The sequence below is a fragment of the Oryzias latipes genome, chromosome 3 (genome assembly GCF_002234675.1).
Source record: "Oryzias latipes chromosome 3, ASM223467v1".
Lineage (NCBI taxonomy): Eukaryota > Metazoa > Chordata > Actinopteri > Beloniformes > Adrianichthyidae > Oryzias > Oryzias latipes.
The window spans coordinates 18,326,596-18,352,031 of NC_019861.2; the positions used below are offsets into that span (position 1 = coordinate 18,326,596).

At 38.3% G+C, this 25,436-nt stretch overlaps 1 protein-coding gene across 1 annotated transcript in view; it reads left to right on the forward strand.

Moving 5' to 3' along the window:
* Positions 1 to 24,582, forward strand: part of igdcc3 (immunoglobulin superfamily DCC subclass member 3) — a 63,971-nt gene extending 39,389 nt beyond the window's left edge. Inside the window, exons 6-14 of the mRNA XM_004067122.4 lie at positions 13 to 171; positions 6,774 to 6,939; positions 13,762 to 14,009; positions 16,139 to 16,303; positions 16,540 to 16,728; positions 17,270 to 17,374; positions 17,466 to 17,601; positions 17,738 to 17,945; positions 21,934 to 24,582. Coding sequence (XP_004067170.1) covers positions 13 to 171; positions 6,774 to 6,939; positions 13,762 to 14,009; positions 16,139 to 16,303; positions 16,540 to 16,728; positions 17,270 to 17,374; positions 17,466 to 17,601; positions 17,738 to 17,945; positions 21,934 to 22,059 — 1,502 coding nt within the window. The 3' untranslated portion in view covers positions 22,060 to 24,582. The remainder of the gene's footprint in view (positions 1 to 12; positions 172 to 6,773; positions 6,940 to 13,761; positions 14,010 to 16,138; positions 16,304 to 16,539; positions 16,729 to 17,269; positions 17,375 to 17,465; positions 17,602 to 17,737; positions 17,946 to 21,933) is intronic.
* The last annotated feature ends 854 nt before the right edge of the window (positions 24,583 to 25,436 follow it).

The following is a 25,436-nucleotide window of genomic DNA, read 5'->3' on the forward strand; positions in this document are numbered from 1 at the left end:
CCTTGTGATTAGACGGCCGGCCCATCGGGGTGGAGGGAATTCAAGTGCTTGGCACGGGGAACCTGATGATCTCTGATGTCGGTGTACAGCACTCAGGAGTCTACGTGTGCGCTGCTAACAAACCCGGGACCCGCGTCCGAAGGACAGCTCAAGGACGTCTGGTTGTCCAAGGTGAGTTCTGAGTTAAAACAGAAACAACAAAACAAACTGAGATTTGGTCAAATAAACCCCAGAAAAATGGAAACCTGCTGTCGGATTACTGTAATTACAATGGATAATAATTTGTAATACTTCTTTCATGAGTGTGTAGTTTTAATGCTGTGGAATATATTGAACTAAAAAAAACATTTTTTAATTTTGTTTTACCTGCCTGGTATGATGGAATATTAGGGCCACCGTAAAAAAAAATATATAAATTAACAAATGAATTGACAAGAATTGTCAGAAAAAGCCATGCTTCATCACAAAATATAGTTAGTTGTGTAAGCCTCCATCCACATTACATGCTGACTAAATCCATGAATGCAGCAGTTTATGGTGATGGCATAAGGCTTAGGTATCATAGGTATCAATGTGACGGAATGCATTTGGACCTCTGCAACTTTACTGCTGACTGCGTAAACGGAACGGCTGCCAAAACTCCACTCCTTGTGGGTCAAGAATCTTCATCTGAAGGGGCCCAGTTTCCTGTAAATTCTTTTCAATGGCCTAATTATAAGAAAACAATGTTGACTCACTAAAAGACTTAGTATTTCTTTATTTGTGAAACCAGTGCTGAAGTAATTGCTTATACTGTGCTCTACGGCCGAATCCAAATTCTTCCTCCACCCCTACATTTCGCCCTCCAAACAGAGATTTATAGAAAAATAGCGTCTTCTAATTTGGACTTCACTCTCATTCGCTGAGATCATCAATAGTGGGCGGTCATCCACATTAGCGCCTAGCTGCCAGTGCTTGGAAAATGCATAGCAACATTGCGTTTGTAACTTGTAAAAGTCCGGCTAAAACAACAAGTCATTATTTATATTTATATGTAAACTTCTGTGCTTCAGAGCACACCAACATGAAGAAATGCGTTTCTCCTCCGTGGTACAGCGAAACGCAGAGCACCCTAGTGGCAGAGGGATACAGACCCCTTCTCTGTGAGGGTTTCCCATTCAGAAACCTATTTCAGACAGCCCTATCCTTCCACATGTCCCTACAACTGAGGGAGAGGGAGAAGTCGAAGGGGAAGAATTCGGATTGTAATGACTTTCTCTTGAGCAGTAGGTTGTTTCAGTGTCAGAGAAATTACATCCACACCACTACATAAATCTATAAAGTCTTCAGTAAAACCTTCATTTGTTTTCTACATTGCAGTTTAGAGATACCGGTACTAACATTTTTCTTCACCAGTGTTGGCTATTACATGGAGGCACACTATGATGTGCTGTAAATTACACTTGTGGAGGTGCATGTGATTACATATTTTATGGCATGTTGCTTGTGTGATAAGAGAAAAGATTGTTTTTCATTTGCAGGCACTGTGACTATGGGGTAACCTGATGATTAGAGGAGATTAGAAATAGGTAAAAAAAAGCAGAAAGTACTGAAATCAGGCTGGCACAAAAAAACATTCTGACTGTGGCAATAGAGATCATCATTATGAACTCAATTCAACTGAAAATGAGTAGTAAATTTAGAATTGTAGTTGCTAGTTACTCTATCATTATTGGGAAATGTAATTCCAATTCATTGATTGTTTTTGTCATGTTTTGGTCATAAAAACAAAATAGGAAAAACATTCTGAAATAAATGATTCCTGCAGCTCTGAGGATCACTCAGTTTATTGCTTATTTCCCTGTTCCCTTTGTTGCAATGCATACATGCTATTTCATCCCCATTGATCTCAATTAAACGACATCATAAAAAAACCTAGAAATACACTCAGCATCAGTAGGTTATTTAAATTTCATTTAGAAGAATATATATTTTAAATCTTTTAGTCGTCTCTCCAAATTTGACCGTTTTTGTGAACTTATCCGGTTTTATTTCGGTAGTTTTTATTGCTGGAGTTGGGATGTGACAACAATCACTGTTTGCTTTTACTCCTAATTGGGTTTTGTTTTAAATTATTGTTATTTATTCATAATTATATGTTTTCCTCCAATTAAATTTTCATTTTTTATAAGATAATCTCCACCATTGTTTCTGTTAGTATGAGCCAGACATTGTTTTTTAAAGGACCCATATCATGCTTTTCTTAAGCCTTTCAAAGTAAACTATATTCATTTATATGGTAATATATTACCTTTGGCACACTAAAGGAGGATTTTTTTTAATGGAATATTAGTTATTTTCACAGCTAATTTTCCTACCAGGAAGTAAAACAAATCGATCTTTGAAGCACCGCCTTTCTCTTTATAGCCCCTTTAAATCCCACTAAATGCGTAGTTCTACCTCTTGTTAGCAACAAGTTATATTTGTTTATTGGTTTAGGAAAAGTATGTTATATAAAATCACAACAGCTATATAAATATCAGAAATGTTTGGGTTTTTTAGGCCTTTGTTCATTAAAACCCTCCAATCGATTCCACACTTTTTAAATTTTACAACTAAAAGGACCAAAGTACTTTAAAGATCACAAAATAAAACAGAAATGAGAACAAACACTGAAATACTTTAAAACAATGAAAACATTCAAAAGTAAAGCATAAATGAACTCGTTTTTTAATAGGTGATCAGAATATTCAAACTATAAAGACTGCACAGATTGTAATCAAATGTATAAATAGGTCACATGGAATGTAATTAGTATTATTATTATTAACAGATTACTTAATTACACGAACAATAAATTACATTAACTGTTATCGGCTCTCTTGAAACACAAATTGGTTACATGAACTACAATTGGATGAGATTTTTCATCAAATTACATAATCTTAAATAAAATTAAACAGATCTTGGAAAAATGTATAATCAAAATGTGATTTGAATTTCAGAGGTAAGCAATGGCAATTTCAGTCTCTCAGTTACATTAACTAAAGTACTTTTCTGTGATAATTGTTCTCCCATAAGTTATACAACTGTAAATAAGTTAAAAATATTGGTTTATTGATTTATTTAACCATACTTTAATGATAATAATTGCTCATATTAATGATAAACATTTTCTACTTGTACTTGAAAGAAATGTGTATATTTACTCATTTAAAATAGGCTGTATTTGTCTACTTACTTGTACCTTTTATTCTTGTTGCATCTCATCATCATTAATTGTATTGATTTAGTTCAAAAATTTGTTCAAACTATTACATTGTACTTTTTACACAGTAAATGTTTAAATGATTACTTTTAACTTATACTTGAGTTATATTATTTAAATTCAAAATATGTTGCTTTGTGAATTTTTTTAGACTTTTTCCATTTTCCTTTTCAACAGGTCTATTTAGTGTAACCATAGAAAAGTTTTATGAAAGGAAAAAAGAGCATTGTAGGAGGCTTTGTGCATTAATGGATGAAAAGCAAAAACATAACCCAGCTTTTGCTTTCTAACATATTGATCAGATAGACCACATGTTGCCCCCGTGCATATCAGTATTGATGATGATCAATATTCCATCACGTTGTCAGGTCCAAGACAAGCCTTTCCCTCACAACTCACAAGATGAAAAGCAACAGCTGTTAATTATGAGTCGATGTCTTTGGTTTTTGTTATCGATTTCTGGAAACAAAGAAACAGGATTAGCTCAGAATAAATGGTTGCTGGAGCTGTTTCATGTGACAGAGGAGTGATCAGTTTCTAGTTCTGGAGGAGGTGGTCCATACATGTGGGCTGGAGAAAACCTGCATGATGCCTCTGCGAGTGTGAGACTCAGTTTAGAAAAGAAGTTTATTGCATTTATGGTGGAATTGAACTGCTTTATTAAACTAAAGACACATATAGGCTGAAGCAGGAGTCACACCTTTAAAGCAGGTATGGAAAATTACAACAGGTGGACAGGACCTGGACACTTACACACGTAAGGGCTAATTATTCTCAGCCCCCCTCTGAATTCTGCTTAAGGGCTGACCATTTTAAAATAGGTCACTTTTTGAGCCACAGCTCACATGTTTTAGTTTTTAAAGATCTGTGAAAATCATGTTTTTTGTTGTTTTTTATTATGTTCTTGTAGCCTTTTATTATGATGAAGGATATATGTAAAACACTTTAAGATTAATACTGCGTTTCTGAGTATTTCTTGATTCAAATCGTGATGAATCAGGAGCAGACGAAAAAATGCCATTATAAAAAGCTCTCAGTTGTGACGTGAAAAGTGTGAAGGGCCAAAGTCTCCCTGCTCCATGCCAATGCATCCACTTGCAGACCAATGGATCCATGTACGTCTATGTTTTCCTTGTTCAACCTGGTATCTGGCTCAAAACTTTACAACAGGATACCCTATTTCTGTTATACCTCTAGTGTTGGTTTGGGGATGTGAGCAGCTGGAAGCTAGCGGGAGAGAGTGGAAACGAAGGGTTGATGGGATGTCAGCGGAAACTTACTTTCACAACAGCCCCACCCACACCTCAGTGGCAAGTTTCTGATGAACATTTGCTGCTCCGCAGAAACTACTGCATGTCACAGAAAATTACACGTTGCTAGAAACAGCATCATCACAATTAAAAGACCCCTGCAATCACTTTTACAATGGATCAAAACATGGTTGGAGGGCAGAACCCAGCAGAACTTTTCCAAGCTTGAACAAGCATTACTACATAACCTTGAAGTGAAGAAAGTCCAACTTTGTCAAAGTCAATGACTTTTTCCCTTTAAAAAGTTTGAGTTTGGAGTTCAATAAACATCCTGAAAAAAAGAATTCTTGATGGGGTTTATAATTCGTGCATTGCATCAGCTATAACTGATTCAATATGCAGTTTCACAAATTTTTGAGCATTTCCTAATCTTTTGAAAGCTTCAGCAACTCTGAGCTGGAAATAAAAGTTTACAAAAAGGAAAGAAAAGAGAAAAGCAGAGCTGATTACACTGTTAGTCATGTGTAAATGTCTTTATAGCATCACTTTCAATTTAAAATCTAAACTTTTTATGATTTGTAGTTCAATCATTCTGGTTCCCTAGAGGATATTAAACACAAAATGGTTGATATTGATTTGCTTATCAATGTCAATCACTGAAACAATTGTTAAAAAGTAGTTTTGACCAATTATGTACTTTTTCCTTAAAAATAGTGATCAGAGTTCTTGATCCATTTTTTTAGGGAAATTTAAAATTTAGAAATGGGTTTTGTTCCTGCATGAAACTGAAGAAAGGTAGGTGGATGATTAAGAATTTAAAAAACTGGGTTTTTCAAGGTATTGCTTCAGCATGATTTTCTGTTTGCTTCCCAGGAACAGGCATGACTTCAATCCAACATCTGTTTATCATTTTTTATAATCCCTAATAAAGTTTACATTAAACTAGAACAGAATCAAGGCAATAAAGCTTTCTGCTTTTGCAGATTTTCTTGTCAGGCAAGCCGGAAACTGTCTCAGACGCACTTGGAAGCCGATTGCTTTGCTTTGAAAAAAAAATCCCGTCTTTGAAACTGCAACGTCATCTGACAAAGTGCAAACTAATTAAAGTTGTGCTGTGATTCAGAGGCACGGATCACCTGCTGAGAGTGAGAGGTGCATGTTTAGATCATTTCTCCTCACAGCTCACAGTCTCGCTATGAAACAGAAGAACAAGACTTCAAACATGCCAAACAACTCAGTGAAGCTGTGGAGCAGACAGATGGAGGTGCTCCCTGAAGGTAGCTTGCGCTCTTGCTGCAGGACTGAAAGTGTTTTTCCTCAAACCCTCAGGATCTCTTAGTGCTGTAAAAAGAAAAAAAAGTTGCAAAACATTGAAATATGTGTGTTGTCTTGAAGCTGTGAAGTAAAAATAATGAAATCAGGTTTTATGTTTAGTGGGTCAAAACTTACTTTAACATTTTTCAGTAATGGGTATGAAAATTATTTGTAACTGAAAAGACTAGAAGGATGAGTTGAAATTGGCAAAACATTAAAATTTTCATAGAAAGTAGATCAGGAAGAGATGAATACTGATGTTAAACAGTGTTCACAAAGGAACCCTTAACAAAAATGGAAGTTTTTTTTATCCGATTAAAGTGTATTTGAGTAAACATTGAGCTAAAGCCTTTACATTCATTCAGAAATGTCTTAAAGTGACACACTAAAAGTCTGTCCGAATGACTTTGGAGCCTTAAAGCTACTCAAAGAAATCCAAGGGTTTAAAATGTTTAACTGAAAAACTAGAGCAGCCGTGATGATAACAGATGATGGAGACAACAGAGGAAGCAGAAAAACACACATAACTAAATGGCTTGGAAAGCTTTCCTTATGACTTGACTGGTCCTAATTATGATAAACCTCACACTTTTTATCTTTTATTTTAAACGACATCAGGCATGAGAAATTGTTGCTCAGCATCTGTCACTCTTTTACTTTCCTTTTCCACCTTTGTGCTAGCATTTCTCTCAGTCTCTTTTATTTACCGATTTGGGCATCGATCTTGACTCTCACAATAATTGATCCTGGCCTGCATTATAGATTTTATTCAGTATTTACACGTTTACCTCTCCCCAACGTTCTCACACTTTTTCAGCCTTTTCGTCACACTTACTTTTATTCAGTTTCAAACCCCTCTGCATCAGGCTGAAGGTCCTAACAGTGGATTTCTTTACCAGTTATGTCTGTGGCAGAGTTAGAAACATGTGCGCTTTACATTCTTTGTGTCTGTGCTCTTTCAGCTCCCGCTAAGTTCGTTCAGCCTCCGCAGTCAGTTTCGCGACCGGTCGGCACAACCGCCATCTTCACTTGCCAAGCTCAAGGTGAGCCTGAGCCGCAGCTCACCTGGTTGAAGAATGGGCAGGTCCTGGAGCCAGGAGGACATGTCAGACTCAGGAACAACAACAGGTAAAACAATTTTCAGTAAAAAAAAGAAGAGATTTTATTAGACTTTAATAAAGAAAAAAAAACTCATTTAAGGAAAAGCCATGCTTATTCTACCAGAACTACTGCCCTTAACTCTTCAGACAATTTAAATTCTACTGATAGTCATTCTTAAAACTATAAAGATCTAAGGACTTCTTTATTTTTCCCGGTATTACTTAGTTATTTAGTTAAATTTATTTAGGAGGTCCTACTTGTATCTTGACTGTTTATTTTTAAAACCATTCAAATGTGAGTTGATTAATGGGTAAATCTTTATGAGATGTAGCAGAAAGAAGAAAAAATGTTTTTTTTATTCACGTTTGTCACCTATTTGTGTTTGACTGGTATAATGTATTAGGGTTAACAGTATAAAAACACATTTCTGACTAACATTACATTACAAACTTTGTCCTCACAAAGCTGAAACCAGCTGATCAAAGTAAAATTAGTATTCTAAATCCACACTGACCTCCCCTCTGGCCTCAGGAAATGCTCAGTTTTGCTGCGTTGCCGTGGTTCGTAACACCACAGCTTCTGCATTACACGCCTGCTCTGACCCAAGCCACATTTTTTTATGTCTTTAATGCAAACTTGCTCTGGGCTCGATGCTGGAGTCATTCTTATCACGGTCTATTTGGAAATGAGAAAGGGAGCGGCTCTGGCTGATGCCAGCCACAACCTGCTCCTCCATAAAAATCATGTTACAGCCAGAATTTTCTACATAGTAATAGCAATAATGATGTTTGTGCAATGCTGGAATACCAGAGGTGATGCAAATGAGGTTTACTATGAGAATAAAAACTGCTCATGGCCACATATTTGTGTATTTCATTCTTTAACTTTTCTCTGTGTAGACTAAACCTGTGTGTAAAACATATTTTTAACCACACATAGTCATAGATAATGGGGACTGGAAAGTTCTGCTTTTGGCTTTCAGTAATCACAGCTTTTTTATGATACATGAAAAAAGTCTGAAGTGTGTGTATAAAAATCAGACAGGCACAAACAAAAATCAATACTTGCACTCCACTGCAGTGGCTAAAAGGAGCAGACTCAAGCCTCGCTTACATTTATTTCCTCACTCCCACCAGCTTTTACCAGTTTGTTTGGCCAGACAGACAGAATAAGAGACTAACAAAGAATAAAGGGAAAAAAATAACTGACAAGTCAGAGTAAACAAAAAAGGATTAAAAAGAAAGAACCTTCAAACTAGAAATGATAAACTTGCAGGACAAATAAATGAACAGTAACTGAAAGATAAAGTGAGCATTACACTTGCTATCATTACATATGACCTGCTATGATAAGTATCTCATGCATCACAAACTATGCATTGTGATTGGTTACAGAGACAGAGCTCAGCTTGAGATCTACCATTAGCTAATGAGCTCCTACACTCAGCTGGTTGACCAGGAAAATGTAATCAGGCATTTGAGAACAGAGCTGCTTGAAGTGCTCCTTAAGAAGTGCACGGTGTCGCTGAACTGCACAGCGGGTGGATGCTCTGATATTACATGAGAACGTGTTTAGTGTTTCTATTTAGAAAAAAATTTCTACTTTTCAAGTGAAAAAAAAAGCAGATTTTTCCATCTATTTCTATAGGTAACAGTCACTAGAATCACTAAAACCCCTTCAACAACAAAAATAACAAATTATATGTAGAGATCTTCGCAATCATGTGACTGCCCTCACCAAGACACTGCCATTTTTTTCACAACCTTTATTTTTCACTCAAACAGAAGTAGATTCTGGTCCTGTAAATGTACATTGTAGAGGTGTAGCGATTCATTTGAACCGTTCATATAATTTGTGGTTGACGAAGCAAATCATAGTCCATAGTTGTTCATCTTGGTCCCGTTTTTGCTTCTATCACATGTGTGTTGTCCACTGTGATGGCATTTGGTCATTTTAATGGTTTATTAAAATGACCATGCCTCAATCCAAATGGTATTTTCTAATATAGATATAATCGATTTATTTTTATTTTGAAGCAATTTTAATATATAATGGGTCAATTGGATTTACAAATTGTCTCAGAGAGATCGATCTGGTTGGATCACAAGAATGTTAATTAGCTGATCAATTATGTCAATTATTTGTTACACCCCCATTAAAAATCTAAAATGGATTGTAGAATTTGCTTACTCCTGATCCTTAAAAAACATATACATGGATGCAGATACTTAGTGTTTCTGTAGAGATACTCTACAGCAAAAGGCTTCTGTCTTCTCTGTGCTCTCATGGCTTTAACCTTCAAACACAAGGGAAGGGAAGGTAATGCCTTTCAGACTGTTTTCACATGCAAATATGAGCATTTACAGGATTTACTGAAAAGAAAAAAGAAAAGGACCAGTCCACATATTCACAAACATCCCCACGATGCATGACATTTTTTATTATATAAACATACCTGTTTACATATAGAAATTCTGGTGTTTTAGCCATTACTCCTCATTTACATGCAGCCCTTATACACAAACGCCCAGAAAGGACATAACAACGCTGCAAAGAAAGCAGTGATGTCCCAGAGGAGCTGACCGGCTTCACCTGTAAACAGTCATTAGTGCTCATGGTAAAGGTGAGCGCACTCTCTTTCTCGTCTTATGACACCTTGACTTCCCATCCACACACTTCACTGAAAGCCTTTTCATCTTTAGCTGCAGGAATATACTATTTGAAGCCTCAATGGTTTATGCTAATGATGAATGTAAAGACTTGTATGCAGTTTAGAGTCTGTAAAGCTGACATCTATTATTATATGAATGGTAGTCTCACGTCAGGCATTGAAGAGTCACTAATGAGGGCAAACATAAACTAAAGAAGACGTTTTATTAATGTTTTAATGCTTTGTTGTGGTCTTAAAGGAAATTTCAACGTTAATTCAAAAATAGTGAAAACATCAACATAATTCCGACAGTTTGAATTCATAACGTTAGACTTTATAAAATCAAATAACTACTGGTGCTTTCTACAGGAAATATACTACATCAAACTTACCAAAGAAAATGAACAATTGATATATTAGGGTAGAAGTAACTCAGTTGTTACTAAAATATCGATGTGTCATATTTTAGTCATTTCCATTTATTCTATGCTTTTTTATTTTTTTTTTCATCAGAAGATTCAATAAAACTATGGAGTGCACTATAGGTAAATCCGATGGACTTGTTTTAATTGGGCACAGAATGTTTAAGTATTTTACGATTTCATTTGGTTTGGTTTGGTTTGCGCTGAGAAGACCAAACCACATGGAAAGATCACAGACTCCTAACACTTGCTCATTTGAAGCACTGCAACCCCCCCCCCCCCCCCCCAACTAAATTGTGTTAACTGATAGGACGTTTTACAGCATCCATGTTTTATGCTTTTTTTCAATTCCTTTTATTGGTCCACATGTACTCATTGATTGGTTAAATGTTTTTTATTAAAATAGATTTTAACACACCAAATGTATTTGTAAGAAAACTGAGACTTTGTCCAAAGTTTGATAGTTGGTTTGTTCCAGAGTTCAGATGATCTTTTACAGCTGCCAAATAAGGGACACTTTCTACATAGGGTAGGTCCAGACCAAGCAGGTCATTGTGAAAAACCCCTAAAGCGAAACTATTTCTAATTTAAAAAAAGCAAAAAAACATGATAACTTAAGAAGTTAGCAGTAGAAGTATGTGGTAGGACCACGCTTTACATGGAAACGTAAATAAATGATGAATAGGGTTATTTTTTGTCACTGATAAAAAAAAAAAAAACTGTATTTTTTTGTTTGCTGTGTCCTAGCTGGCTGGGGTTCAGGCCTTGGCCTTGAACTCTGACCCGTCTGCAATCAATCATATCCTTCAGCTCTCCCCTCCTCTTTAAGCGGAGACAGCTCATCGACAGCTCCAACCCCCTCCTCCCCACCTGCCCAAATCCCTTCCCCTCCTCTTCCTCATGTTTCCTCTTTGTTCCCATTTTCCCCCTTCAACTCTCACTGAATCCAGAATGGCCCTGCTGGCCTTTGAGGGGGAACGGCTCAGAAACAATGACGAGTAAACACAGCCCCAGCAGCTGAAATCGCACCCAAACAGCCACTGTCACCCACTCTTCTGGCTCTCAGCCTTATCTGTCAATCAGTGAAATGACCTTGAACTGATGAGTAAATGATGGTGTCAACCTGTCACAACAGGAAAGCTTGGCTTCAGAGCTCAAGGCAAACAAAGAGTACAAATTCTGGCAAACCCGTTCCATACTTTTTTTTTGTTCTTTCTATCACTTGTTTGCAGCAGCTCCCCGAGGACCTATTTCCTGCACCTGAGGTGTCTGATCAGGCTGCCAAACTGTCCATCCATCGCTGATATGAAAGGCTGTCAGAGATGTGATGGTTGAGTGGCAAGCTGGAGGCTGGTGACTGCTGCCACCTCTGGGGTTAGAGGTCAGATGGGCGCAGAATAAGTTATTTTGATAACTATTCAGATCGAAACCACCTGGGAGGTCAGAAGAAAAAAAAAGGGATTTAATTTGCACAACTGATTCACACTCAGAGAGAACTTTATGTAAGCGCGTCATTGTAAAATAGGACATAGAATTGTTTTCTTCTCCATCTGAGACGCTGATGTCGAATCAGACTCCCCTGTCCACAGAAATCCACCCTGACAGTACAAACTGAGCTGAGGCTGATAGATCAGTTCTGTCCTGAATTCCCGCTTTCCTCATGCCCCAGTTTCAGGTCCAGCAAGTGTGAAATGCAGCCTCTGTGGACGTCAGTGTTCTTTGAATGAATTGCTAGCTTGTCATGAATGAATTGTTACGAAGCCTGGGTCTTTTTTTTTTTTTTTTTTTTTTAACAAACTCCCCAGTGTACTTCTTGTCATTCGAAAAGATGACATTCAGTTGACACATTTGGTGACAGAATAGGGACACACTCTTTAAGACGTTGAAGTCCAGTGACATTTACGTTCTCTGTTCAAGCTTAAAGCATTTAAAGCCAGAAAGACTTTCTTTTTTAACATAAATACAAGCTAACTCTGCAAATATCATGACCGCTGAAATCACCACTTTAAGTGGACGTGACTACAATTCAGTCTTTACTTTTCCAAAGGGATTTGGAAATTTTGTTTTGTCAGTTATTTTCTTTGTGTAGCCTTTTATATGGAAAAACATGTAGCCTTGATGTGAAAAGTTGTGTTTTAGACCACAGGGCTTCCTTTCTATACTATGTTAGATTTATTATTCTTTCTTTTGCCTTAGGATAGGCAATATGTGAGAAGTGGAATGTGTATTCTTGCTTTAAAACACCCACTCAGACTTCACACCGATGCCCACACGAAGCAAAAACATGCACACACAATGCTACCTTTGCCTTTTACAACACTTTATTTTCCGGAAAAAGTAGACTAGCCAGGTTGGAGTGAGGACAAAACAATCAAAGATAGAAACATGAGGACAAAGAGCAGAGGGTGGCAGAAGTGAAGGTGTTATACAGCGACGGGAGAGTGCTGTCAATTGGTAGTTGAGGTCATGTGTGTGCAGGACAGATGAAATGTTTCACTGATGCAAGCAAACCCCATTTTTCAAAACCCTGAAATAGATTTATTGACTCCCCGGGGAGCTGCAGCGAGAGACAGATCTGTTTGAATGTATGCGCTTTGCATGAGTAGGGACCTTTCTATACGTTCTGCTGCTGACTGTCTTAGGTGAATGTGTGCCATAAATCTATTTGCCGCTACGCAGCCGAGCACGGGGCTTTGTGCACTTGACATGCATAATGTCACGTTCACCTCCTGTGCTATATCCTCCTCTTTTCGTAGGTGTGAAGTAACATTAAGTCCATTTGTTACAACACCAATACTTTGTCGGTAAACTACAACTCTCCGAAGACGTTGCTTTCCACAAGCAGGCGCAAGAAAACAATCCAACTAATGCAATAAGCAGATTCCTGTTTTTTCAGTCAGTAAAAAAAATGTTTTTAATGTCATCAAAGCAGTTTTAGAGACATCAAATTTTTTTAGGCATCCTGTAGATTTTTCCATGCTGCTCTGCTCATACTACCCCTACTGACAGTTTTCTCAAGCTACTGGCCATAAGATTTTGCTAAGATTACTTTTTTGACATCCCATAAGCCGCCACACCTCTTCTGATCACACACTCAACAGCTGTGAGCGATTCCAAAAGGTCAGACGGCATTTCTGCCAACACAAGCTTCAGAGGAGCATGACCGATATCAAATGATCCACACCTCAGCGGCTTAAAAGTTTGCACACGGCCCCCAGCTGGAGTCCTGTAACAAAAAATGGGATGTAAAAAATGGATAAAGTCAGTCAACATGGCTGAATCCAGATTGTTTTATATTGTTGTGAAATTCTCACAAGTCAGTTTTGGGAATAACAATGTATTCACAAACACTCGTTTTAAAACACAACCATCAATACAATCCATCCTTTACTATAACCTAAAGTAACAATCATTTCACTCTTTCTTTCAGATCTATTTTAGATTTATTTTTATGTTTCATAAAGGCTTTTTTTTCTTTTAGATTTTAGTCCTATCACTGTCAGTAAACATTTTGAAAATTACCTGCCAATATTCCTCACGCTGAACACATTTCTGGCATTTTGTCCAGAAATAAAAATTTCAGAGCCTGTCTGTGATCTCAAGAAAACTGTTAAGAAGTTGTGGTAATTGTGTTGAAACAAAGGCTCTGGTGAAAATAAGATGACAAAGCATTTTACAAAATTAGTTTTTTACTTTGCAGAGAAAAAAATCACAACCATTGCAGTCTTAATTTCCCATGTTTTCGACTTTTTTCATAGTCCCCTCTTGTCTTTACAGCACCCTGACCATACACAGCATCAGCCGCGACGATGAGGCCATCTACCAGTGCATTGCCGAGAACAGTGCGGGTTCCACTCAGGCCAGCGCACGCCTCACTGTGCTGTGGGCTGATGGACTTCCTGGTGTTCCCACCCATGTCCAAGCTGACGCCCTCTCACCCACCACCATCCAGGTTTCCTGGAAAGAGCCGGAGCAGAACACTCAGGACATCATTGGATACGTGCTTCACATCCGCAGAACCTCAGGTGAAACTAAGCTACACATTATCTTAAAGTGGAGAGTGGAGACTGTTTGCATATATGAATAATAAACTCACACAGCAGTACTTGGTTATGAAAACGTGATGCTGCACTGAAAGGATGTTAATGTCGCTAACACCACCAACAGCAACTGTTTTCTTTGTAAATGCCATTTCAGCAGCTGCCCTTCTCACTTGTTTTTTTTTAGGTTCTAAAGTCGTTAATGTAGCATGAAGTTCTATTTAGTTAAATCATTTGTTTGACTGAAAACAGCATCTTAGTATAACATTGGAAAAAAAGTCTCAAATAAGTAAAAAATGTTAAGTTTTGGCCTCCTCTCCATTTGCTTTAGTTTTCCTTCGCTATATCGCAACCCTAATTTTGCAGTGTCTTTGTACTTTTGTGTGATTTTTAATTACATTTTTTACAGTGCATTGTGTTCTGCGCTCTGAATAGCTGTAGACCACTGTCAATCAATCTCCAAGTGTCCTGCACAGAATGTGTTCAGTTTGTCAGAGTTATATCAATCTTCAATCAGGAGCAGATCTTTAGTTTTATTATCAAACTAGCTTTACTTTCAATGAAGATTTGAACTTTCCGAACTTAAACAATAGAGAAAATTATGAAAATGTTCATGTCTGTCTGAGAAAAGCATACTGTATAAAGGGTTTAGTGAGAAGTTTTAGAGCCTCGAAACATTTGTAATAATTACAAATTATAAAAAAGTTGACTACTCTGTGAATTTCACTTATCACAGGTTATTTTTAGAACTCCCACAATAAAATAGAGACCCCTGTATAGGCTTGTTCTTAGTAGTCAGTTTTTGCCTTCGTCTACCATATACACAATTTCAAATGAAAAATGAAGGAATTAAAAGGTTCTCGAGGCATCATTTTCTGAGTAAAACTGCACCTTTGAAGGACAGCAGATGAAATAATGTAGCACATCTCAATTCAATTCAGTTCAATTTACTTTTATTATAGCCCAATATTACAACACAGTTGTCTCAACAGGCTTCACTAATTGTACGAAACATAAAATAAGTTATTAAATACAATAGCTGATTGCTTAACTAACTAAACAGACTAAACTAAACTGGGCGTCCCTGCCCTAAGACCCTCCTTCTCATTAAGCAAAAAAGAAGAAACCTCAGGGATCTCCACATGAAGGAGGGATCCTCTACCAGGATGGACAGGCGATGGACCAGAACTGTTAAAGAAACCTTGATTACACACACATTACACAAATACTAAAATGTATTAAACGTTTTGTGTACTGGTTCAATAACGAAACTTGTCAAACAGTTGTGACGCGAGCAGATCTTATTCATGAATGACTCGAGAGTAAGCAGATATTTTTAGGCGGTGTAATCTATATCTGCATACACATCGCAGACATGAGATCCTGTGACGAGCGCTGGGCGGTTGTGGGCGAACAGGCTGATGCAAAGTGACGCACACACAGAGCTGTTGGCCTTTGATTGAATCATGTGCGACACATGTCATGCGCCAGGTTTGAGGAGAGCTTAAATGTGCAGACTCCGCTTCACGCTCCTGTTCAAACACTCATCTGTACAAACACATGTGATAGGGGGTTAGTCTGTGATGTGGTGTGGCTCTGACGTGTTTACACTCGTTAATGCACATATTTCTAGGCATAGTCGTACGTGCGTAGGTGTCTGGTGAAAGTCCTTTTTCAGGGCTTCTCAGTGATGGATAGTAAAGAGTCCCCCAGGGCTAACCAACAGGAATTGCCCTATTATAATTACTCTAAGATGGCATGGCCCAGTGGATTGGGAACTGGGGGTGGATGGTAGTTATGACTTACTGTCTTTGAATTATAAGCAATAAAAGGCTTTAACACATTCTGTATAACTCCCCCCTCAATATACTCTCTCCGCCCCTGAAGTTCACCTCTCAATGGTCGTCTCCCCCCCCCCAGGATTGAGATAGATTTACAATAAACTAACAGAGCAGCTTTAATAAAACCACTGAAATTGGCAGTAACCAGAAATTATGACAGGAGCAGATGGTATTTATGGTTTTACCCCTTATGCTCATCCTTTCTCATCCATCCTTCCTGTGTCCATCCCTGACATCCCCCCCCCCCCTCTTCGCCTATTATTGCTCCGTCAGACCCGCAGGAGATGGAGTACGAGGAAGCCGTTAGTAAGACCACACTGCAGCAGGTCATCCGCGACCTGGAACCCTCTACTAGTTACACCTTCTATGTAAAGGCCTACACCTCCCACGGAGCCAGCAAGCCATCAGAAAGTGTTACTGAGAGCACTCACGGAGAGGGTGAGCAGCAGTCGCTCCACGTTGTACACAAACCGTATCTTTCACACATAAGAACACAGACTGCTGCGTGTTATAGCAATTACCACAGTTTAACTGCTTCAGTACTTTAACAGTTTTTGCTATTTTAATAGATATTCCCTTTCATCTCTGTCTTGTTTACTTTAAAGCTGCTTGCACAGTCCCTGTGATTGACGTACTTGTTGACTGATTAAGGTTGTCACTTTGTGGCGTTCCAGTGCCAGCTCCTCCTTCGCTCTTCACTAAAGTGTTGAACAGCAGCGCTGTGCAGGTCACGTGGGAAGCTTCCTCCAAGATGGGCCAACATGAGGGCTTCAGATTGTACTACAGGAGAGCGCACACACCACTTTTCACCGGCCCCATCATCTTTCCACGCAATGTCACTCAGTTCAACGTCACTCAACTGGGTAAGGCAACAGGTTTCATGAAACATCGGGTGTAAAATGTGTTGAACCTTTGGGGACAATATATATTTAATTAATATTTTGCTGTTTTTAGCTCAAATCAATAAACCTGTGTCGTTTTCTAGGACATAGCTTATGTAGAGTTTTTGGCAGATTAGAATGTTGAGAATTGTGACAGAGAAACTACAAACAAAGCGGCAAACCGAGACATAACATTTATGACACATTTAAGCTGTTGATCATGCTTTTAAATATCCCAATTTTGTCATTGAGTCTTTAATTAAAGAGAAAAAGAAAGAAATCAAGTTTGACGTTGCAATCAGGGCTCCTAATGGAGCATGTCAAAATCCTCCCACGACCCACTGAAACAGTAATCAATTTTAGTTTGAGTTCTAGCCTGGAGAAAGCAGAACTGCTGGTTGAAAAATAAGAAACAAAGATTTGAACAACTTAGTTTTGACCAAAAGTCATAGCGAATATTCTAGGGTGAATGCTGATTTCGCCCTTGTAACACTCCCTTGGTGTGTGTGTTTTCTTTGTCCAGACTCTTCGCTGGTCTATGAGATAAAGCTGCTTGCATACAACCAACATGGAGATGGGAATGCCACCGTGAGATTCGTCTCCCTCCGGGAGGCACTGGAGAAATCTGGTGATTTAGACACTCACAGTGTCCCACGTAACTTTTTTGAGTTCCTTTGTGTCTGTTTCTCACAAACCGCTTCATGGTTCATGTTCCTCAGTGCTGGACGGCTCGTGTAACTGTGCAAAAGACGAACACGGCAAATCATCAACTACAGGGATCATCATCGGAATTCACATTGGAGTGACCTGCATTATCTTCTGCGTGCTCTTCCTCGTCTTCAGCTACCGCGGCAGGTCAGAGCACACTTCCTCATCGGCTAATGAAAACAACCGAAAATACTTTTCAGTAATTGTTCATGGCTGGATTAATGATTATCGTGTGTAAACAGCAGACAAGTGTTTCATGTGTGTATGCTCATGTAATCCCCAGGCTAATGATGTGTAAGACAGTTCAAGCCACCCCCCAGGCAGGGCACAGTGTAGTGCTGGAGTCCTCCTACTCCTCTCAAGGGCCCTCTGGGCTCAACGGGGCTGCCAGGAGAGATAGGGAGGTCAACGGCTGCGCCGCGGGGAAGAAAGCGGTCCACGGCGAGCTGGAGAGACTTTTCTCTCAACCTGATGCACGAGATGCATGCATGGTAAGTGTTAATATCCAGCACTCCAGGTCATCTATAAATACTTCTTAATATGGTTAAAGTTATGTTAAACAAAAACTTGTGTTCATTGTGGGCGTATTAAATATTTATTAGTGGATTTTTGCAATTTATTGATGTGTTCATGTTTGAACAATTCCCATTTGAAGAGACAAAATGACAACACAGCTTTTATTTTTTCAATGAAAAAAGAAGCAGGTTTGTGATCATAAAGAATCAGTCAGGCAGGGTTCTTTACAGAGTTTTAAAAAAAAAGCAAAATTTAACGTCAAGGTGGATCCACAGTAGGCAAGTAAGTGAAACATTGAAATAAATGAGTGGAAGTGAAGCAGCTCAGTTCAGTATCATTTTGCACATTTTCAAAAGCTTCATCCAGTGTGGACCCTTCACACTCCTGCCTAACTATGTAGCCACAAGTGGGCCCAAGTCTGGGTCTCCCTGTGCCAGCCCCCAGCCCGCAAAAAATACAGGGCTGTGTCAGGAAGGGCATCTGGCATATAAATCACTGCAAACAAGTGAAAGCCTGAGGCAACCCTGGATATGTCGACATATCCAGGGTTCTAAACTACCGTATTTTCTGGACTATAAGTCGCCCTTTTATTCATAGTTTGGCAAGGGGTGCGACTTATACTCCGCAGCGACTTATATTAGAAATAGATTGAAATAAATACATTGTTAACCCTCCTGTTATGTTCATTTGTGAGGAACAGAGATGATGTTCCTGGGTCAATTTGATGTATGAGGTATGTTAAGTGTTAAGAGTTTGTTAAGTGACTCAGAGAATCAGCAAACCTTTTTTTACAATAAGATCTTGAAGGCTAACAACATAATATTCTATTTTCCAATGATTTCATAGATTCAGAAATGCAATAAAAATGACAACTGTTTCTACAAATACAGGATGAACACAGAGTATTAGTTGGACAATGATGCTTCATGAAAGGAATAAATAAAGAAAGAATGAGAAGGAATTACTGTGAAATTATGAGATAAACAGTCTGCTATGATTGTGTCATATGAGTTTGTGCAAGTTATTGTATCTTGGTCTCAGATTTTGTCAAATAAATTTCCCGTCAAAATGCGACTTATAGTCCAGTGCGACTTATCTGTGTTTTTTTCTACTTTATAATGCATTTTTGGGCTGGTGTGACTTATACTCCACAGCGACTTATAGTCCGGAAAATAGGGTAAAATGAAGTTGCTAACATTTTTTTTTTTTTTCTTTGATTACATCACACCTATGTGTGCATCAACTTTAATGTGGTTCTCCTATGTCACAGCATCTATTCCTGTCCTGAGTTACATACATTTTTTAAAAGAAAATCTTGTACTGATGATAATGAGTTGGACCCCTGCAATATTTTCTTCTGCAAGTTTCCAAAGACTCTCCATAAGGTTCGTAAATTAGGGCCTGAAGAATCCTGGCATGGAATGAAAATGTCCCGGCAATCAGGAAAGAAGAAAAAAATTTGTTTGAAAAATGTTGGTCTTTAAACCTATTAAAATAATCACCTGACCTCAATCTTCAGGAACAACCACTAACTGCAGAAACCCCCAGTTCATTGCAATGCCAGAAAAGGCTGGTATGGTTGGGACAATGCATGTGGAGCATAGTTTAAGGAATCTCATCACTGGTCAAATCTGAACTCATCAGACCACATGACTGTCCTCCACGGTTCCAGAGTCCTAATCTCGACAATTCTTAGCAAATTGAAGCCTTTTGCTCTGATTAGCCTCACTTATAAGTGGTTTTTGAAGACTCCACAGCTATTTAGTGCCTATTGAGTTCCCATTTGCATTTAATGCTTTTTCCCCGTTCATCCACGAGTTAAACCATGTTAGCCATCATGTCCACTGTTGTTGTTTTTTTGTTAAATTACCAAAACTTATGTAGATTTGTTTTTTTAATGGCCACATTTCTTTCTAAAAGATGGTGGTTCTCTTTTCTTCTTTCAATTTTAACAATGTGCCTGACAGTTCTTAACCTAGTTTGTGAAGTTACAGCAATACCCTTTGTGCTCCATGCATGCAAGCACATTTACCCGTCCTGCACAGATGGACATTTTTAATAAGAACCAGAGGATGTGTCATGAAAAACTTCTAACTGATGGACATAAAAAACCTATTACCAACACTATCATTCACTCAGTAATTATCTATTACTATTGTTTTATTTTTGGACAGAAATGACGTAGCAGTATTTTTTTATTTTAGTGGAACATACCTGACTCAAGTAATCAGCAGTAGGTGATAAAGTTAAACAATCCAGATTTCTGTCCTGGACATCTGGGATTAAACAGCCCATCTCTGTGGAGAGAAATTCTGGTTATTTCCTTTTTGGGTGACGTTATGGAAATTTGGAAACAGTCTATAAGCAACACGAGTTTATTCTAACAGTTGTTCATCTAAAGAGGAACTTAGTGTCTCTGTCTCAAACAAAAACTATGAAGAGAGAGAACTAAAGAAAAATCATAGCAAAACATGTCATAATCTCAATAACCTGTCCGGTGTCAGCTAAAGTATCGACTACAGCTTGACTCTGATGGTGTTCCATAAGTGTACTTGTAGTCTGCTGAAACATGGCCTTCTATCTAAAGCAGAACACAGCGGTGCAGATTCAGGGTGCACACTCTTGTGAGCTTTTCTGTCAGTCATTTTGTTAAGACAGCTGCATAAAGTCTGAACAGATTGGATATTAGCATTTTAAAAGTTCACTAAAGGTCAAAGTAAGATCAGCGCTACACTCCATTACAGTTCCTTCCTAAAGACCTACTTTAATCACTGTTTGATCTGTTCTAAAAGCATTTCCAGTGGTCTTTTATTTATATTTACACTATTTTTAGCCACAAAAAAAACCTGTGTCGTTTTCAAGGACATCGTTTCTGCAGAGCGGCAGTAGTTCTTCAGAAATTCACCTCGGAGTTGTGAATGGGACCACTGGCGCAGAACAATCCCCCAACCCCTCTTCCCCTCCCCATTGTAGAGAGCTTGGAGCTTGTGGGCCGCCCAGGATATTTTCTATATAACAAATACGGTATTTTTAAAACTGCATACATTTTTCACCTGCTCCGGATTTACAAGATAAGAGATTTAAAGCTTAACTTTCTTAATAAATGTACTCCATCATGAGAAAAATGCCACAAAAAAAAAAACCTTTAAGTAAATATCCTGGGTGTTTTGGGGAGTACTGCTTGGTTTTTTTTCTGTTCACATTGCTTTTATTATCCAACTGTTAGATTTGTCCAATTATAAAATTTAACTCATAAATGTCTGGACCAACTTTCAGCATTCTGATACATCTGTCCATAGCTCTAGGAAAAAAATCTTAATCTTTAATATTTTTGTATTTGCATTTTCTTTGTAATTGTGCTCTTGTTTTAAATTTTTACTGTAAGTGTTCCCCAGCATTGAGTTTGTTTTAAATTTCACCAGATAAATGCACTCATTACCTTTATGAGCTACTGCTGAAAAATGCATCGCTGCCCAAGACAGCCCTGTCTTAAAGTTGTACTGCGCAGGTTTTAATTTAAAACTGCTGGGAAATTTATGATTCTACAGTCTGGTTGTTATTGAGGTCACAGCAGGTGGTGGGATCCTACTGGAGTGATTTATAAAAAGGGGTTGGTTGTAATGTTTTTGCAAAACCTTAATGCACCCCAGTAAAGCTCCACCACCCACTGTGACCTCAGTAATAAACAGATCATAGAATCACTGCCATTCTAACAGTTTTATCAGTAATTTGGAGAAATTGCACCTTTGTTGAAGTAATATTTAAGACAGAACTGCTGCCCTGGGTACTATAACATTTGGCAGGTGCAGCAAATATAGTGACAGATAAGTGTTTGTTTATTTTTATTGTATTGGAAAAGGAAATTCTCTCTAAATATACAGTGTAAAAGAGCTGAATTGAATGGATCGGACGTGCACGGTGAGCCTCTGCTCCTTTAACCCTATCCTTGCATCTGTCTTTCAGTCCAACTCCTTCATGCTGAACGACACCCAGCTGTCCACCATACCGCTGGATGAGGCTAAAATGGAGAGTGAGACTCAGTTCCAGGCGCATTCTGCAGCAGAAGCGGCTCAGCACGTCCAAGGCTAACCATGTATGAAGGCCCTTTTATGGGATGCTTTCTAGTGTCCACTTAGACTTTTCTCTCACTCAGGTTGATAAGTGTTTCTTTTTCAGAAAATAGTTTTTCCTTTTGTGCCAAGTTTTTTTTCCCCCCCTTCTTTCGCTCTTTAAGTGGTTTGTTCTGAGGTCTTCAGAAATCAAGGACTGTGAATGCGGTCAGGCAGTTTTTAGCTAGATGGACCACTTTAAATCTCTTTTGTAAATTTTCTGGTATTTGGCAGCACAGAGAAGAGAGACCCCTCCCCCAAATGTCCTTGTTATACAATGACTTTATTTTTAAGTTTATATCTATATAACTATATATCTATATATAAATATAAATACACACATATCTTTATTGTCTTTATGTCGAACCAGTCATAAGTTATTGGTCGTATCTCTGCTCACATCTCTGTGGATGTCAAAGATTCCTGCTGCCTGTTCTCTCCCACCGATGATTCCACCTTCTTACTCACAGAAGACCTCAGCTTTCTTCCAGGGATTCAATATATTCTGTCTCAGGACTTTATTTCATTGATATCAACATTTTTTATCAGTTCTTGGCCTTCATACAGGTGCTAGACTTGGGTGTGTGAACCTTACAATTACACGAAAACCTACCTCAGCCGGAATGAATGTGTTGTGGGAAGCTTTTAGGGACTGGATCTTCCCCGTTGTTCACAATACTTTAGATACGGAGGGAACTGATTAGAAGGAAAAACCACAGGATCAGGTGCCGCTCTACCTCAGATGTCAAGAAGCGTCGTCCCCCTCTCCAGCGTATGGACGTGAAACAGGAAAATGAGCATCCAACATGAAGCACTTCCAAATGCTGAAATGAATGTTCTACCTCAAGATAACAATGTAAATGTTGTCACTGTTGTTGTTGTTGTTAGTTTGTTTATTGCATAACGAGAACCGTTTTCCTTTGCCCCTTTGGTAAAGTCGTGTCTTTCCTCTGTTGTAATTTTTGCAGAGTTGTCAGTACCTCATGCAAGCTGACAGACTGATAACATGATACACAGTATGCTGAGAAAGTGTTGATCATGTTTGACGTTTTCTTCCAGAATGTTATTTAGAATATATTTTTGTTATTGTTATTTTTATGTATATATTTTTCCCCACTGGTAGCTGATTTAGCTCAATGACAAGAGATACACTGCGTTTTGATCTACATCTCGAGGAATCTTTACACTGAAAGGAAATATTGCATAAACAAACTCTGTCAAAACACCAATTTACACACAAGCTGGGGTTCATATGAGGACATTTGTACGTCTTTGTTGTGGCATTTTACCACTGAAAGAAAACTGAAGGAATGGTTCATTATTTTGATAATCTGAATTTTTTCTATTTTTTTAGGTGTTAAATCAGTTCAATCATGGCATCTTCTTTCGTCTACCGTGAAATCATTTAAATGTTATTTTCTCATCTTAACTTTGCCAACCAAAAGGCAGAAATAAAACAACACTTACATTTAGTTTTGATCAGAAATTTGGACAAATAAGACACAGTCAATTGAAAATTCTGTTTGTGCATTTTGATTTATTAGCGTAAAAGGGAAGCCTGGTGTTATTTGCTTGTCAAAAAACAGGAAAATCAACCAAAACCATGAGAAACTAAATTTTTTATTGAAATGTTTGACTAATTAAAAGCAGGATCCTGTTATTCTGTGATCACCAGAGTGATCAATTGTTCCTTTAGTGGCACAGAAATAAGAATACTTTATAGACGAGATGTTGTCATTAAGAAACAGTTGGAAAATTGTGTAACTTCAATTGACAGCAGTGTAACTCTTGGCTTTTTCTAAATGTCTTTTTTCTGCAGTCCTTTTGTTTTTACATCACATTGCATGCCTCCTTTTAACCGAAGCAGTAGCCTTTGAAACATCTGGTGTCGTGTAGATGAGACAGCCTCTGACCTTATCTGCTGGTATTCTTCCCAAAACCACACGAGCTGCTCAGCCTCCTGCCTGCTGTCAGGGTTTCAGGAACATCAACCTCTTCCTGTTACACACTGATCACCACACCCGCGCGCACACACATACGTCTGGCTGGGGGGAATGCATGGTTGTTGGGTGTTCACACAATCTGCGTCGCCACATCCTGCACAGGACTTTCTTTGATGCATCATGGTTATCTACCTCAACCCTGTTTCAGGCCTTCTTCTCAGGTCTTCATGAAGGAAACTCAACACTATGTTAAAATACACACAGACTGTGTGATACAAAATGTGAAGTGCTTGCAGTAATAGGAACACAATGGACCGTTAATTTTCTAGAAAAATGAAGGAAGAAGTTTTTAGGACTTTAATGCCATGCACTAGTTAAACACTTAGTGCTTCATTTATTCTGAAACTGAAGTTTAATTTCTTTTCGAATCACAAATTTAAGATTTGTGATTTCTCATACAGCTGGAGAAAAATGCATTTTGGGAACAATTTTTCTTATATTGGATTCATTGTAACCCTTGTGCTATCTTAGATGACCCCACCCTTACTTTGACGTGTTCTCCCTACCATGACAAAGGTGTATAAAGGTGGAAAGGTTTCATGTAATCCATGGACACCAGTGAAGATCACAAATCATTCAAGAAAAAAGGTTCAGAGCACTGTCTAGTGGGTCTAGATGACCCAACTCCCAATGTTAAAGTGCCTAGGATAGCACAAGGGTTAAACAGATTTTGACTTAGTCGGGATGAATTCATCCTAATTAGCTCAGAAAAATAACAATAAAACAGCTAACTTATATGCAGCATTGAAAAAGACTTTCCAGCACCATACCTCAGAAACCTTTTAGATTCATTTTAAACATTAGCTGCGGGCAAACATGCTAACTGTTGTTCATGAACATTTGACGCCGTGCATTCAAAACGTCGCTGAGTGAAAAATCAGTGTCTGCCTGAAGGTTAGAGGCGTCGCCACAGCGAATAATTATCTTTTATTTTAATGTCTTATGCAAACCAGCGGGGTCTCCATCTCAGTGATCATCTCAAATAATGTATATTTTTATGCCTTTTTGTTAATTATGTGTTTACGCTTCTTTCTACGCAGATGTTCTGACTACATCTACTTCTTCTATTTAATTGTACACTTGCGTGGTTTGTCATGTTGCCTTGAGAAAATGTAAATCGTCAAAACAGCCAAACAAATGCCCAACTTTAACGTCTCCTCTGTGTATATTATTAACCGCCGATGTGGTATTTTTCTCTTCAGGGCCGCTGAAATATCTCTGGGGGTTTTTTAACCTCTGTTGGGAGTCATTTCACATGGGATCTAAGAAGTGTGTGTGTTTTTTTTTTGGTTTTTTTTTGTTCCCTTGTTGTAATCTAGGGTTAATCTCCTGCTGCAGCAAATTTCTCACCCCC